The 13,815-nt window shown below is 47.1% G+C and overlaps 1 protein-coding gene across 1 annotated transcript; it reads left to right on the top strand.

Moving 5' to 3' along the window:
* Positions 1-8,132: 8,132 nt before the first annotated feature.
* On the top strand, positions 8,133-13,362 carry LOC135973301 (uncharacterized). Its single transcript, XM_065556044.1, has 3 exons — positions 8,133-8,467; positions 9,835-9,905; positions 12,436-13,362. Exons 1-3 carry the CDS (start codon positions 8,371-8,373, stop codon positions 13,192-13,194), a joined length of 927 nt encoding a protein of 308 aa, XP_065412116.1. The 5' UTR covers positions 8,133-8,370; the 3' UTR covers positions 13,195-13,362.
* The last annotated feature ends 453 nt before the right edge of the window (positions 13,363-13,815 follow it).

The following is a 13,815-nucleotide window of genomic DNA, read 5'->3' as shown; positions in this document are numbered from 1 at the left end:
GAGGTTCAGCTTAAAGGTTACAAGCAAAACAGAAGCATCTGTGGTTAGCATGGAGGACTCCACAAGCCAATAAGAAATAAAAAAAATAACCCTAATTGCATCTTCCTAGACATTCCCTAATTGACTTACGTATCAGGGGTTTCAGATAAGTAAGTTCGAGGTATGAATTGATGCTTTTTCATAGCTGGTTTTAAAGCTGCTTACAGCATTGCTGCTCTATGTCTCCACTCTCCGGAGAACAAAGGCAACAAAAGGGAAGTTTTTTCCAATTTTAAAAAGTTCTAGCCATCCCATTGGCTCTTTTGGTCAGGTGCCCACTCCTTTTCTTCTACCTTGCCAGGGAGACTTTTTAATCCTTTACAGGTAAAGCAAGCAGAGAACAGCCACCAAGAGGAACTTTATAGCTAACTGGCTGGCTGGCTGTCCATAAAAGGGAGCTACCCCTAGCCCGCCTTCATTTATCACACACACCCCAAATCACAGACGGTGCTGACCGGCCTGCTTCAAGTTGGGTCCAACCGGCTGGGATTTCTTCCTAGGGGTTTAGGAAACAGAGTTAATAAGATACATGCACCTCTAATTTTACTACTAATTGCATGAAGAACTTAAACAGTATTTTTTTATATTTTAAGGACTACAATGACTTAGAATACAGGGACATTTTTACCCAGCTGAGTCTGGGAAACCTTCCTGGGAAAGTGCATCAGCCACTTTGTTAGAGGCTCCTGAAATGTGTTGTATTTCAAAATCAAAGTCATGATGAGCTAAACTCCACCGAAGAAACTTTTTGTTAGTCTCTTTGACTGTGTAAGCCACTTCAGTGCAGCCTGGTCAGTCTGCAGGTGGAAACGCAGTCCCCAAGTGTATAGGCGTAGCTTCTCCAGAGCATACACAATGGCGTTACATTCTTTTTTTCAGACTGACCAGTGGCTTTCCCTCTCAGAAAGTTTTTTGCTGAGAAACACAACAGGATGGAATTGTTGATCTGGTCCTTCCTGCATTAAAACTGCTCCTACACCACATTCAGACGCATCTTTGGTTACGACGAACAGCTGGTCAAAGTCTGTGGCTGTTAGTACAGGGTCAGATATAAGGGCCGCCTTAAGCTGGTTAAAGGCTTTTTGACATTTTTCAGTCCTCTGAACTGCATTTGGCTGTTTTTTCCTGGTCAGGTCTGTCAGTGGGGTGTCAATTTGGCTGTAGTGTCGTGCAAATCGTCAGTAATACCCAGCCAAGACCAAGAAGGATTGGACCTGCTTCTTTGACTTAGGGACAGGCCAATTTTGGATAGTATTTACTGTAGCCTGTAGGGGGTTGATAGTACGTTGACACACCTGGTGTCCAACATATGTTACCCTGTTTAGGGCAATTTGACATTTTTTGGCCTTAATGGTTAATCCTGCCTCCCTTATGCACTGGAAGATAGCTTGGAGGTGCGCCACATGTTCTGCCCATGAATCTGAGAATATGGCCACATCGTCAAGGTAGGCTACTGCAAATTCCCCAAATCCAGCCAGAAGGTTATCTACCAGTCTCTGGAAAGTGGCAGTGCATTTCGCAGTCCAGAAGGGAGCACATTAAATCCATACAGCCCTACATGAGTGATGAAGGCTAACCTTTCCTTGGCGGGGTCATCTAGCAGCACTTGACAGTACCCCTTAGTTAAGTCTAAGGTGGAGATGAACCAAGCACATCCCAGTTTCTCCAATAGTTCATCTGTGCATGGCATTGGATAGTTCTCTGGACAAATTATAGCATTTAGCTTATGGTAATCCACGCAAAAGCGGATTTCCCCATTGGGTTTGGGAACCAGAACCACTGGAGAGGCCCATGCATTCTCACAGGGGCGGATTACACCCATCTGTAACATGTTCTTGATCTCCCTTTCTATTGCGGTTCTGGCTTGAGGAGCCATCTGGTAGGGTTGGGCTCTAATTGGGCAAGCATCACCTGTGTCAATAGAGTGGTACACCCGTTCTATCCATCATCGGTGGCTGAAAACATTGGCGCGAAGCTGGTGCACAGCTCCTGGATTTGCCATCGCTGCTTACGCCCAAGGGTGATGGAAAGGCCAACGTTACTTTTTCCTTCATAGTAGACTCCTTCAGGCCACTCAGTGTCATCTCTCTCCTGGGCTTAAACTGGAGAACCTTGATTTCTCAGGAATAAAAGGGCTTTAGAGAATTAACATGGTATACTTTAGGTTTTAGGGTAGGGTCTGGGAATGCTATGAGGTAATTAACAGCTCCCAGGCGCTCTCGGACCATAACTTGGTCCTCCCACGATGCTTCTATCTTATTGGCCTGGAGCACTTTCAGGACCATGACTTGGTCACCTACTCTGAAGGAACACTCTCTGGTATGTTTAGCATACCAGACCTTTTGCTCTTGTTGAGCATTCTGTAGGTTTTCTTGAGCAAGGGCTACAGAGTCCTTGAGGATGTTTTGCAGGTTGGTTACAAAGTCCGAAATAAAAGAACAGGAGTACTTGTGGCACCTTAGAGACTAACAAATTTATTTGAGCATAAGCTTTCGTGGGCTACAGCCCACTTCATCAGGTGCATGTAGTGGAAAATACAGTTGGAAGGTATATATATATATATATATATATACACACACACACACACACACACCCAGAACATGAAACAAGGGTGTTACCATACACACTATAAGGAGAGTGATCAGTTAAGGTGAGCTTTTATCAGCAGGAGAGAAAAAGAACTGTTTGTAGTGGTAATGAAAATGGCCCATTTCTGGCAATTGACAAGGAGATATGAGGAACTGGGGGGGGGGGGGAATAAGCATGGGGAAATAGTTTTACTTTGTGTAACAGCCCATCCACTCCCAGTCTTTATTCAAGCCTAATTTAATGGTGTCCAATTTGCAAATTAATTCCAATTCAGCAGTCTCTCGTTGGAGTCTGTTTTTGAAGTTTTTTTGTTGTAATATTGCGACTTTTAGGTCTGTAATCGAGTGGCCAGGGAGATTGAAGTGTTCTCCAACTGGTTTTTGAATGTTATAATTCTTGACGTCTGATCTGTGTCCATTTATTCTTTTACGTAGAGTCCAAAATGTTAGTTCTGGAGAAGTTGTAACCCCCTCCCATTGCTGCTTCACCAACTGTAATGGCCCCTTAACTTCATGGCCATAAACGAGTTCACAGGGTGAAAATCCCAAACTGGGATGTGGTACAGCCCTCTAGGCAAAAAGCAACTGCTGCAACACTAGGTCCCAATCACTGGAGTGCTCATTCATGAATTTATGTATCCTGGCCCCCAAAGTCCCATTAAATATCTCCACTAGGCCATTTGTTTGATGGTAGTAAGTGGTGGCAAACAAGTGATTTACCCCATGAGCTTCCCAAAGACATTTCATGGTCCCTGCTAGGAAGTTAGTTCCAGAATCCGCAAGGATGTCAGAGGGCCAACCTACCCTGGCAAAAATGTCTGCCAATGCCTGGCTTACACTTTTAGCCCTGGTGTTGCTTAGAGCTACTGCTTCCAGCCATCGGGTGGCAAAATCCATGAAAGTCAGTATGTACAGCTTTCCTCTGGGTGTCTTCTTAGTGAAAGGACCCAGAATATCCACAGCTACACGCTGAAATGGAACCTCAATTATGGGGAGTGGCTGGAGAGGGGCCTTGACCTGGTCTTGGGGCTTTCCCACCCTCTGGTTCACCTCACAAGACCGGACATAGATAGAAAAGTCCTTTCCCATCCCCTCCCAGTGGAATGACTTCCCCAAACAGTCCTTGGTCCTGTTCACCCCAGCATGGTCACTAGGGTGACTGTGCTAAGCTCAAGAGCTTTTCCCTATACTTAGTTGGAACTACCAACTGTCTCTGAGGATGCCAGTCCTCCTTGTGCCCACCAGAAAGGGTTTCCTTGTATAAGAGTCCTCCTTCTACAACAAACCTGGACCTATTGGAAGAGCCATCCAAGCTCCCTTGAGGCTTTCGTCTGCTTCCTGCTCTGCCTGGAACTGCTCCCTTGATGCTGGAGACATTAGTTCCTCCTTGGGTTGGGGACTTGGGCTTGGTCCCACCAGAAGCAATGCAGGTGATGGGGGTGTCTCCGTCGACTGTGAACCACTCTCCACTGGTGCACTAGGTTATATTTCCGGCTCCAGTTGAGCTTCTTGCTCTGGTTTAGCTGCTTCTGCAGGTGCAGGCTCTGTGGCGCCCTTTGGTGCTGGCTTCCCTGCCCCTGGTAGGGTTGCAAGCACAGGCTCTGATGCTGACTGTTCCACCAGTTATGATCCTTGGGCTGGTTCTGGCTGGGTCCCAGGAACTGGATCTACAACTGGTGCCATAGACTCTGGTTTGGGATTGGGTTCCACCACTTTTGGCTGGGTCCCTGTAGGAGGCTCGGGAATGGAGTTAGGTGTGGAGGCCTGTTTAGCCTAGCTGCGGGTGACCATCCCCACCCTTTTTGTTAGCCTCACATGGTTGGCTAAGTCTTCTCCCCAGCAGCATGAGAATGGGATAATCATCATAAATTGCAAAAGTCCATATTCCTGACTAGCCCTTGTACTGGACAGACAACTTGTCTCTAGGCAAGTTAAAAGAGTTGGCCTTAAAGTGTTGCACCTTCACTTGGGCCTCTGGGTCGATGAATCTGCGGTCCACCAGGGATTGGTGGATATCTGACACCTGTGTTCCAGTGTCTCTCCACGCAGTAATCTTCCTCCCACCCACATTCACAGTTTCCCTTTGCTCTGGGGGTATTTGTGAGGCATCTGGGCCTGAAAGCTCTTGGGGCGACTCCGGGGTGATGAGTTGGCTCCGGCTGGTGCTCTTGGGGCAGTTGGCCTTCACATGTCCCACCTCATTACATTTAAAGCATCGCCCAGCTGACTGTGAACTGGGGTGAGATGGGTGATTGGACAATGGGGTGGTGGGACGAGAGGGCATCTGGGGTTTCCCTGGCTGTGTGGAGGGCTCCTCCCTCCTTGCAAGGTGGGGCCTTGGGCTGACTCTGATGGTGGGGTGCTGTTTCGGGTTGCTCCTTCTGGTATCTGCTCCAACTGCTACTAACTTTCTTCTTCTCCGCCACCTCCACCCATTTGGTTCCAATTTCCCCCGCCTCGATTACAGTTTTGGGCTTCCCATCTAGGATGTACCTTTCTATTTCCTCAGGAACACCCTTTAAGAACTGCTCCATTTGTATTAGGAGAGAGAGATCTTCCAGAGATTTAACACTTGCTCCTGATATCCAGGCATTCCAATTTTTTACAATGTGATAGGCATGTTGGGAAAATGCCAAGTCTGGTTTCCACCTTAGGGCTCTGAACCGCTGACGGGCATGTTCGGGTGTTAGCCCCATTCTAATTCTGGCCTTGTGTTTAAAAAGTTCATACTTGTTCATGTGTTCTTTAGGCATTTCAACTGCCACCTCTGCTAAGGGTCCACTGAGTTGTGGCCTTAGCTCCACCATATATTGGTCTGTACAGGTGTTGTACCCAAGGCCAGACCCTTTCAAAATTTTCTAAGAAGGCCTCTATATCATCGCCTACCTTGTATGTGAGGAATTTTTTTGGAATGGGGAGCGGTACCTGGAGCAGGATTGTTAGGGCTACCTGATTGATCCAGCTTAGCCCTTTCCAACTCTAAGCGCTTCAGTTCCACTTCCAAGCACTTTGCCTCTCTCCTCTCCTCTGCTTCCGCCTCCAAGCGCTTTGCCTCCGCTTCTGCCTGCCAGCGCTTTGCCACCACTTCCAAGTGCTTAGCCTCCACTGCCGCCTGCCAGCGCTTTGCCTCTGCTTCCAAGCGATTCATCTCTAGAAAGAAATTCCTTTCTGCCTCAGTTAGAACTCGGCCTGAGTTAAAGGCATCCCTCCATCCTGGCACCTGGATCTCGGGTTGGGGAGGGCTGACCCTTCCCTCCTGGTCTGCATTTCTGTCATGGAGCTGGGTCTGTCTTCTCCGTGGCATGTGGCTTTGGGAAGACTGGTTTCTCTAGGGTTTCGGTGCACAACTTCAACCTCATGCAGAGGGCTGCCCTACTCTAGCCTAACTATTTTGTTGCCACGAAGCGAGAAAAAAAAAAAAAACCACTTTGTTAGACTCCCTGGCTTTGCAGGTTGAACCCTTTGCTTGCCTGTACCCCCTCAGGCAGCAAAGAAAAAAGAAAGAAAACCTCCCTGGCTTTCAAGCAGCCAAAAGGAAAAATGTATCCTTTTAAAATCCTGAGGTCTGTGCTTCTAATTCAAAATGATCCCACTGCTCTGCCACCATATCAAGGCTGATTCATTTATCACAGGGTGTCAGGGGTTGCTAGCACCTAGCCCTTCCCAAGTTGCCAAGTGGGAGACAGGCAAATACCAAAAACTCTTGTAAACTCTTTGAGCTTTATGTGGCAACTTGAGATAGATTAAAAAACCATTCACATCACATAATACAACCTGCACTGGTTATACAGACTCCAGGGTGCTGAAGGTACATTTGCTTCAAGAATAGTTGAAGGACTCAAGCCATGAGAGCTCCACAGCTTTCCGTGTCAGATTGCACCAGTTTAACAGACCCCATGCTAGAGAATGCAGAGGAATGCTCAAGCCACAGAATTCTGATTTAAATCAAGATTTCAAACACCCTCACCCACCTCCCCAAGGTATTTGGATTCAACTCATTATGCTGTTTGTCTCTCTCCAGTCTGGGGCTGGATTCTGCCGCATCTCTAGTTCCCTGATATTTAACCTAAATGTTCCCTTTGCTCAGTTTCCTCACAGTACACCTAGTTATGCAGCTCTGGGCCACCTAAAATTAATTCTTCCTCCTCCCGGGAGCTTAGATCCTGCTGGGGTGAGAGGGCTCTCAGGTGTACTGAGGGATTCAGGGGCACTTCATTGAAACTGAAGTCAGCAAGACTTGGCTAAAATTCTTTCTGGGGTCTGCAGGTCAGCGCTAACAACCCAGCAATGGAGTGTGTGCCATGTGCTGCCTGAGGATCTCCACTGGTCAGTGCAGAGGAGTAGGTAGCACCCAGGACAACACTAGCAAGGAGCACAGACTGCAATCCCCAGCCACACTGAGGGGGCAGACTGAGGAGGGGGGGGAGAGGCAGGTTGCATCACTCCCCCTTCCAGACCTCTGCCAAGACCAGCAATGCTCTGGGCCTTGAGCGTTACACTCCTCACTCTTGTTGACAGCTCATAGATTTGGACCCAGGAGGGCTGAACAGAGAGTGCTTGAAGAGAAGTGCTGTCGCTTCTGGAACTCACTCCCCCTGCTGGTCCATTAAGGTTCATTCAAGCAGCTGCTAAGTCGCGGGGGGAAATTTTTCTCATAGGGTGGCTAGACTGGGCACTGTAGACTTATCCTCAGATAAGATTACTCCTTGTTTTGACAGAACAAGGAGCAATGGTCTCAAGTTGCAGTGTGGGAGGTTTAGGTTGGATATTAGGAAACACTTTTTCACTAGGAGGGTGATGAAGCACTGGAATAGGTTATCTAGGGAAGTGGTGGAATCTCCTTCCTTAGAGGTTTTTAAGGTCAGGCTTGACAAAGCCCTGGCTGGGATGATTTAGTTGGTGTTGGTCTTGTTTTGAGCAGGGGGTTGGACTAGATGACCTTCTGAAGTCCCTTCCAACCCTGATATTCTATGATAATGTAAATCAGCCTAATCCCATTAATGTCAATGGAGCTAGATTGATTTGCACCAGCTCAGCATATGGCCAGATGTATTTTCTGATGCTGCTTTCCGCCATTGCACTGGTGTGACAGTGATAGTCAATTCTTCCACTCATAGGACTAATGTAGGCAGAAGGATTTCTGGAATCAATAAGGGTTTGAGGCTTGTGCGTAGGGTGCGTATTTTTAGATATTTATCAAACACTTGCAGCTGATATCCCCGTTGTCTGTCATCTGCCCAAATTATACAGAGCTCACACTCTGTTTTCTCTCATTTTAAGTTAATTTGGTGGTTGTGAAAAGGGCCAAGATGACAGCCTGTTAGACACCCCCCTTGAGCCTGAGCAGCAGTGATGTAAATATGCCACACGCTGCTCCACATCATGCCTAAGCCCTGCTTTCGAGGATTCAGCTCCAAGATTCAGCATGGAATTCAGTGTCCAAGGCACATTTCAGTCCTTGGCCTCTCTGCTGAGAGGCCAACAGAGTAACCAGTTGTGGTAGTGAGGTTAGAAAGTCCTCCCATTCTGCACCAGAAAGCCAGGGAGGAGCCCAAGGCTTCACAGCAAGCAAAGAACCTTCTAACAAAAGCCCAGCTGGGTGATGTGGGGTAAGCAAACATAAGGCAGGTGGAAAGAGAAGGAGTTGGCAAATCCCATCTCATCTCTCCTGAGTGGGCAGAGGCTCCCTCTGAAAAGACCACTAAGACACAGGCAACATTTTCCGCACAACTCCAGAGTTGGTATGTCAAACTTTGCACTCTTTCTCTACTCTTTACAGGGACTTCCATCCACCATGTTGCTGCTGATTCTGGTGTTGCATTTGGCCATGCCCATTCCCGGTGAGTGTCTCACGCACCGATGTTGCCATTTGGACTCTTAAAGGAACATTGTCAAGTTTTGAAAGCCCCAAATGGCTAGCGCTGGTACCAGCTATTAGCAGGAGACAATGGTGTCTTCACAGCAGAATGCTTCTATTTATGGTCCCTGAGCCCTGAGGGTGGGAATTTTAGCTGAGCATAAAGAAGCTGGGAATCCAGCTCCTATTAGAATTTTGTGGGAGTCCGACTCGAATGTCTGTTTTTTTTAAACAGCAAATTAGTTGTACTGGCAGAGTCCCCCAGGGTAGAAAAGGCACAGGACTCGGTTGACTGAATGTATAAGTGGATTTTTGGGAGGATGGAAGGGAGTTTGCGGAGACTGAAAACTAGCTTGAACTAAAAACACCCTAAATGCAGATGTTCTCTTGATAATCACCAAGATCATGCCTTCCCACCTTAATACATAAGCCCTGTCCATAATAATGGGAAGTACATTGATTCACTAGATTTCCTGTTTGGAAGTGGTGACCCCTAGTACAGGTTTTCCACCTCCAAAGCACCCCCTTATGGCATGGGGTGGTCCTGCAGGTACCCTGCCTGAGTTTCCTTCAGAAGTTCCCAGAAACAATCCACTCCCAGAAACATCTTTAAAACAATATCCCTCCTTCCCGCCCCCAGGTCTAATTTATTTGACATTGTTCAGCTCCCAACATAAGGCTCATTACATCCAGTTCAGGGTTTTCACACCCCTCCATCCTGGGACTGCATTGTTCAAGTCCTGGACTCTCTGTCCTGCAAATTCACCCCTTTAGATTGGAGTTTCCACAGCCCTCGTTCTAGGGACTGTAGGCTGGCTGAGTTCTTCTCAGCAGCTCCTCTGGCTTCACCCAAAGCCTCTCCCTTATCAGCCCAGAGGCCTAATTGGGTCTCCGGACCCATCACCACATGAATTTCATTTTCCTCCTTTGGGGTGGACAGCCAGCTGTGTCACAGGTGGGACAGAGACCCATCACTCCTTAAAGGGACAAGCCACCTTATGACAGAGCCCATAATATTGCAGGTGCAATTGATAATGTGCAGCAATCTAGTTGCTTGAACTATATATGCAAATTTCATCTAGCATGGTGGGTGCAAAATGCAGGTGCAGGACAACTGGCCAGTTTTAAGTCAGAAGCAAAATGGGCATTTATGCTCCTGAATGCTCATTTTAGAAGGCAACTACAGGAGGTAGACATAGTACGATATGTAGGTGCCTACCCCCATGAACAGCTTGTCCCACTTCACTCCTGCCCAATAATCCCTGTCAGGGAGCTGGGAACTCAGGAACAGCAGGAATGGCAGCGATAGACTATAGCTTTAACAAATGAATGCTTTTGTATCGGAGCCAGGAAGAAGCTGGAATTTCTGGACAGCGAAAGAGACTGAGGATGATAGTTTTTCCTGGTATTACTCTTCAAAGGTACATTGCAATATATTAATGCAGTTTGTTTTATAAGGTCTCAGCCATACCACTATCTCCCAACTCATAGCAGATCCAATGGTCTAAATGTTCTAATCAAGAATCAATGTGGGTAAAGGGAGAAAAGACATACTGATATATTGTTATTCGGTGTGGGGAACAGCCTTCCAGCTACTCAAAATGTGCATCAAACATTGACAACTTTCACTGGCATTCACTAAATAATGCTGGACCAGCGCAACACACAGAGCTGGTCAAATACATCAAAGAGATATTATGGGGATACATTACTTGACAGACAATGGTGAAAGGCAGAATATTTTTGACCCTTTTCGACCCAAGAAGCTAGTGAAAGTTTGGGGCCCTGAGGATGTTCCAGTTGGGAGCAGAAATTAGTGATCGTCAGGTCTCGGATGGAGTTTTGCTTATTTACAAAGAATGTACAAAGTCCTGTGTCTCTGATCACAGGAGGAATCAAAGAGCAGGAAACAGTTTATTTTGCTCACGGCACCAAGAACAGTCTTTTCAGCCTGCACCTCTGGCCCAAAAACCTTTCCCCAGATTTCTTCCAGGGTCATACACTGTGCTTTCAGCTGCTCCTTCAGGCTGTCTGTGCATCCCTCTCCTCCTCTGTGTTCTGCCTTCCTTCAGACTCGCACCTCTACCCAAAAGCAGTCATCAGCAAAAGCTAATGGGTGGGTCCACATACTTCTTTTTCCTTACATGGGGGCATATCTTTACAGTTGTATGAATTGAAGGGTGAGTTCACACCTAAGCTAGAGAAGTTTAAGGAGGGAATGGTTTGATGGGATAACGTGATTTTAGTCAATTAATCAACAGCGTGCCATCGCTGGTAAATAGTATCAATGGTCAATGAGGGTTTGGCTGGAGAATCTTGCCTGCATGCTCGGGGTTCTACTGATCGCCATATTTGGGGTCGGGAAGGAATTTTCCTCCAGGGTAGATTGGCAGAGGCCCTGGAGGTTTTTTGCCTTCCTCCGCAGCATGGGGCGGGGGTCGCTAGCTGGAGGATTCTCTGCGACTTGAAGTCTTTAAATCACAGGATTTGGGGACTTCAACAGCTGAGTCAAGGGAAAGGGGGTGGGTCAGCTTTTGTGGCCTGCATCATGCGGGAGGTCAGACTAGATGATCATAATGGTCCCTTCTGACCTTAAATCTATGAGTCTATGAGTCTATCAATCTTAATGAGGTTTTCACTCACTCTATAACAAGGCCCAGCCCATAAACATTAATTTCACCAAATTCTATTATATGAGCAACTGGATCATTGGTTCTAAGTCAAGTAGGAGACACTCAACTGAAGGGAATTAAATTAGAGGCAGATGTCATGACAAACAGCCAGGGTGAGATCTATAAAAAGGGGAAGAGAAGAATTTAAAGGGACATATGATGATGGCCATCCAACTCTATTAGAATTAGCTGATAATTAATTGTGACCTAAGGCATCCAAGTGGGAGGAGGTACATAAGAACAGCCATACTGGGTCAGACCAAAAGGTCAATCTAGCCTATTATCCTGTCTTCTGACAGCGGCAAATGCCAGGTGCCCCAGAGGGAATGAACAGAACAGGTAATCATCAAGTGGTCCATCCCATCATCCATTCCCAGCTTCTGACAAATAGAGTCTAGGGACGCCATCCCTGCCCATCCTGGCTAATAGCCATTGATGGACCAATCCTTCATGAACTTATCCAGTTCTTTTTTTAATCTTATTATAGTCTTGGCCTTCACAACATCCTCTGGCAAAGAGTTCCATAGGTTGACTGCGCATTGTGTGAAGAAATACTTCCTTTGGTTTGTTTTAAACCTGCTGCCTATTAATTTGATTTGGTGACCCCTAGTTCTTGAGTTATGAGAGGGTGTAATTGTAAAATCTGTAATGTAAAATGTAAAAGATAGCTTAAAAAAAGGAGAGGACTTGGGGGAGCAGCCAAGTGTTGTTACAACTATCACAAAGGAAGAAATCTTAAAGTAAGAGGTGCAGGCCAGGTACAGCCAGGTGAGGAGCGAGCCATAGACCTATGCATAGGGTGTAAGGCTTTCAAAGTCAGTTATATGATCAATGGTATCTGCTTCAGCATGGAGATTAAAGAAATAAATAGTAAAAAGGAGGCACTCAGCAGCAGGGGAAGTCACTGACCATCCCGAGGAGGGTTCAGATGGATGGTATGGGGACCAAAGAGGGCAAAGCCAGCTAAGGGTAGCTATGATTGGGGCAGGAATGCTGAAGGCTGAGGAGTGGGAGGAGGTAGGCAGAAATGAGAAGTTGGAGCAGGGTAGAGTTAGCAGCCTCAGTGCTATGATGAATGGCTGTAAATCAGGAGTGGCAAATCCTTGGCATTGTGTGATGGGAAGATCAGACAAGTCTGATGGGCTTAAGAAGAGAAACAATAGTGCTGAAGGGTCCCCGTTTGAGTTTCATGTGTGTTAATGTGCAGGACTCTCTCTCTCTCACGCACACCCTCTGCACTACCCTCTCTAACTGGTTTATTCTGCATTGTGTTCATCAGACAGTAGGGGAGAGGCTGGATGAGCACATCAGGACCATAGACAGGCATCTGGACAAGCACATTGGGACCTTAGGCACATGGGTAGATCAACATGTCTGGAGCCTCAACAAGTGGGTGCAGGAGCACATGGGGACCCCAGACAAGTGGGTGGATGAGCATACGGAGGACCTGCTTGGGTGGCTGGATGAGCACATTGGGGCCCTCGACAAGTGGCTGGACAGATATGTTTGGACCCTGAATGAGTGGCATGAGGAGTATGTTGAAGCTTTCGACAAGAGGCTAGATGAGCATGTTCAAGACAGGTGCCAGAAAGACCACACTGCAAACATGGTTATGTGGCTGGACCACAACAACAGGACCCTGTACAAGTGGCTGGATGAGAATGTCATGATCCTGTACAAGTTGCTGGAGGAGTATAATGGGACCACAGACAAGTCACTGGTAGAGTACGCTGAGGTTCAGGTCAAGCTGCTGGAGAACCACGTCAAAGTCCTAGAAGAGGTACTGCACCAATCCCTGACAGCCACCAATAACTGGCTGGAAAGACATGCCAGGGCCAAAGAAGAGCCCTCAGGCAAGTATGTCCAATGGCTGCAGAGTACGTATCTACAGGGGCAAGAGTCTGAAGAGGCCCAAGAAGTGGGGCCAGAAGACAAATATATCACAGCCATAAGGAACTGGTTGGGGAAGTATGTTGGCGCCATGAAAAAGTGGCTACAGGAGAACTTCGGAGACCAATACCAAAAGAGCTTGATGTAGGGGTTTTGTATAGTGCCCAAGACAAAGAGCTGTGTGCCACCTCCACTGTGGACTACATATTAATCTATTCATCATCCCTGGGAGAGCCACCTGCCCAGAGAGCACAGACTGAAAAACACTAACATGAATAAACCTTAACAGCAGATCTCTCGCTTCTTCATTCATCTTTGTTACATTGTCATTTGTCCTCCTTTCTCCCTAGTCTTCTCTCCTCCTTTTATTATTTTCTGTCATCTCAGTCTGAGAGTCTCCCTCATTCCCCTTCACCCTCCATCACACCCCTTCTACGCCTCGACCCAACACCCCCTTTACTCTTCCCCATTCACCAGACCTATTGTGACTGGGGTTCTATAAATACCTGTGATTAGATACACACAGATAGATCCTTCTCTCTTTCCCCCCCTTCTTGGTCACCATGAGTCCTTAATTTTCCCTTCCTCCTCTCCCCATTACCACGCTGTCCCACACAGTCAGAGGTGGAGGTTCATAAGGGGCCATCTCCTGCATTCCATCCTGAGGCTGGCTCTCAAAGAGCATACAGCATTTTCTCCCGTGCCTATGCTGCCCTGTGCTCCTGGGATAGAATCCAAAAGAGCATGGGCAGGAGTGGGGGTGAAGTCA

Source organism: Chrysemys picta, chromosome 8, assembly GCF_011386835.1.
Source record: "Chrysemys picta bellii isolate R12L10 chromosome 8, ASM1138683v2, whole genome shotgun sequence".
Classification (NCBI taxonomy): domain Eukaryota; kingdom Metazoa; phylum Chordata; order Testudines; family Emydidae; genus Chrysemys; species Chrysemys picta.
The sequence above is the reverse complement of the archived record's forward strand: the minus strand, read 5'-3'. Positions and strand labels throughout refer to the sequence as shown.